Here is a 1926-nt window from a genome sequence, read left to right as displayed (position 1 = left end):
CACCACCTCCAGCCTCCCTTCTGGAGGGGAAACCGAGGCGTAAGGGATCAGGGTCACGTGAGCTAGCGGGGCTGCACCCCGTGAGCCCAGGTCTCCCGGGGACACACTGTCCTGCCTGTGCGCCCACCACCCCTCGAGTGGGTAAGCGCTTTTCAGCCTAGACAGCGGCTCCTGAGACTGTGAGTCAGCCCCCCGTCCCCTCCCCATGCTGGGAGAGGAACCCCGGCCGTCTGGTGTCACGTGCCCATCCTGTCTCCTCCCCGAGACGCCGAGACCCCCGGTCCCGGGGGGAGGAGGTGGGCCTCACACAGCTGGCCTCCGCTCTGAAGTCCTGACTGCCGTCGGCACGCCTTGGGCCAGACGTGAGAACAGGCGGAGCCCAGCACGTGAGTGGGCGATGCTCTCTGGAGGAGCAGGACCCAGGCCGGGTCTGAAACCCTCTGCAAACACCTTCTCAAGGTGAGGGCAACGCCTAGTTCTGTTGCACAGACTCAGAAGTGGGGCGGGAGACGAAACCTGCGGCCAAAGGCCTGGCCTGCCCCGAGCCGCGGTCGCCTTTTCCCGGGTGATTTTGATCTTGCCCCTTTCCACTGGTTCCCATCATTTCAAATGAAGAAGCGCAACATATGTATCCAAGTTCACAAGTCCGCAGATCCGGTGGCCTGGCCCTTCTTCCTCTAGTGGCCCGCAGCTGGCCCAGCCCCTCCGCTGGCTTGCCACGCGCCCCAGCACACGCTACTGCCTCTCCCGCTCCACCTCAATCATCTCTGGATATTCCCCACCCGGCCAGCCCCCAAACAGAGCCTCGGGGGCCCCGAAAAGTTCTTTCTACGGTGCGAAGACCAAGGCATTTGGAGTCAGACAGGCCTGAGGGTCTGCCCCAGCCCACCTCTGAGATCTAGGGCTGTGGAGAAGGCTGAGAGGAGACGGCCTGCTGAGGACAAGGAGACGGAGGCTGGGGCAGGCCTCCCAGGGTCACTTAACCTGGAATTTGGCGACAGGAAGTCCCTGTCTTCATCCATGTCAGTGGCTACGCTTGGAGCTCTGTTTTTCAGCATCAAAATCCCTTCCCACCTGCATGTTCAGATGTGAAGCGAGGGATGACTATGGGACCGTTCCTAGAGCAGAAAGCATCCTTTGGCTTCTGAAGTTTCGCCCACGTTGGGAGGTGCACACGCAGGTCAGTGCCTGGTTTGCAGGGCCCTGGTTCACTCGGGGCCCTCATCCCAAAGGGAAGGCACCAGGAGGCAAGTCAGACTTGGGGCAGTTAGAAGGAGGCAGAGGCAGCCCCAGACACAGGGTCAGATGAAGGGGCTCCCTTGAAGGGCACAGATACCCCAACGTGAGTGCAGACCCTCAGGGGCACGCAGAGTCCCTGCCCTGCAACTCGGGTTACACACGGACATGCCAGCTACCAGGGTCCCCTCCTGCCAGCTGCTGAACCAACATGCTGCGTCCTGGCTGAGCAGGCCCCAGGAAATGGAGTCAGCATTTCCCCTTCCCGGCCCCCCGACCCCCATGCTAAACCTCTAAAGCTGTGCCCAGATGTGCTCAGAAGCCGGGAGAGGCCAGGTGAGAGGCTCACTCTGGCCAAAATGCAGCCGCTGGACTGGACGGTCCTGGGACAGTAAAGGCCTTAGCTGTGCTCCACTGGAGACACCCTGGCATGCCCGCGCCCAGCCCAGGGGGATGGAAGGTGGCCGTCGTCATGGGACAAGGACCACTAAGGAGAGGCCCAGCAGGACTCAGGACACCAGGGCACAGGGCACAGGAGGCAGGGCACCCCGGGGGCAGGGAGGGGGCAGGGAAGCGGCATCTCAAGTCCCCGAGGCTCCAAGTCCCAGCGGACCCCACTCACTACACACAAGGGTGAAAAGAGGGGTGTTAAAATTTCAAGACGGCAGCAGTGGAGCGTTAAATCAAGCC

The 1926-nt window shown here is 62.0% G+C and overlaps 1 protein-coding gene across 1 annotated transcript in view; it reads right to left on the bottom strand.

The window, feature by feature from the left end:
* The window catches only part of NUP210 (nucleoporin 210kDa), an 80317-nt gene that overhangs the window by 71713 nt on the left and 6678 nt on the right, over positions 1-1926 (bottom strand). The window contains 1 exon segment of the mRNA XM_010862529.1: positions 890-934. Within this exon segment, the coding sequence (XP_010860831.1) occupies positions 890-934 (45 nt within the window).

Source organism: Bison bison, unplaced genomic scaffold, assembly GCF_000754665.1.
Source record: "Bison bison bison isolate TAMUID 2011002044 unplaced genomic scaffold, Bison_UMD1.0 scf7180017864482, whole genome shotgun sequence".
NCBI lineage: Eukaryota > Metazoa > Chordata > Mammalia > Artiodactyla > Bovidae > Bison > Bison bison.
This window is presented reverse-complemented; position numbering and strand designations above follow the sequence as displayed.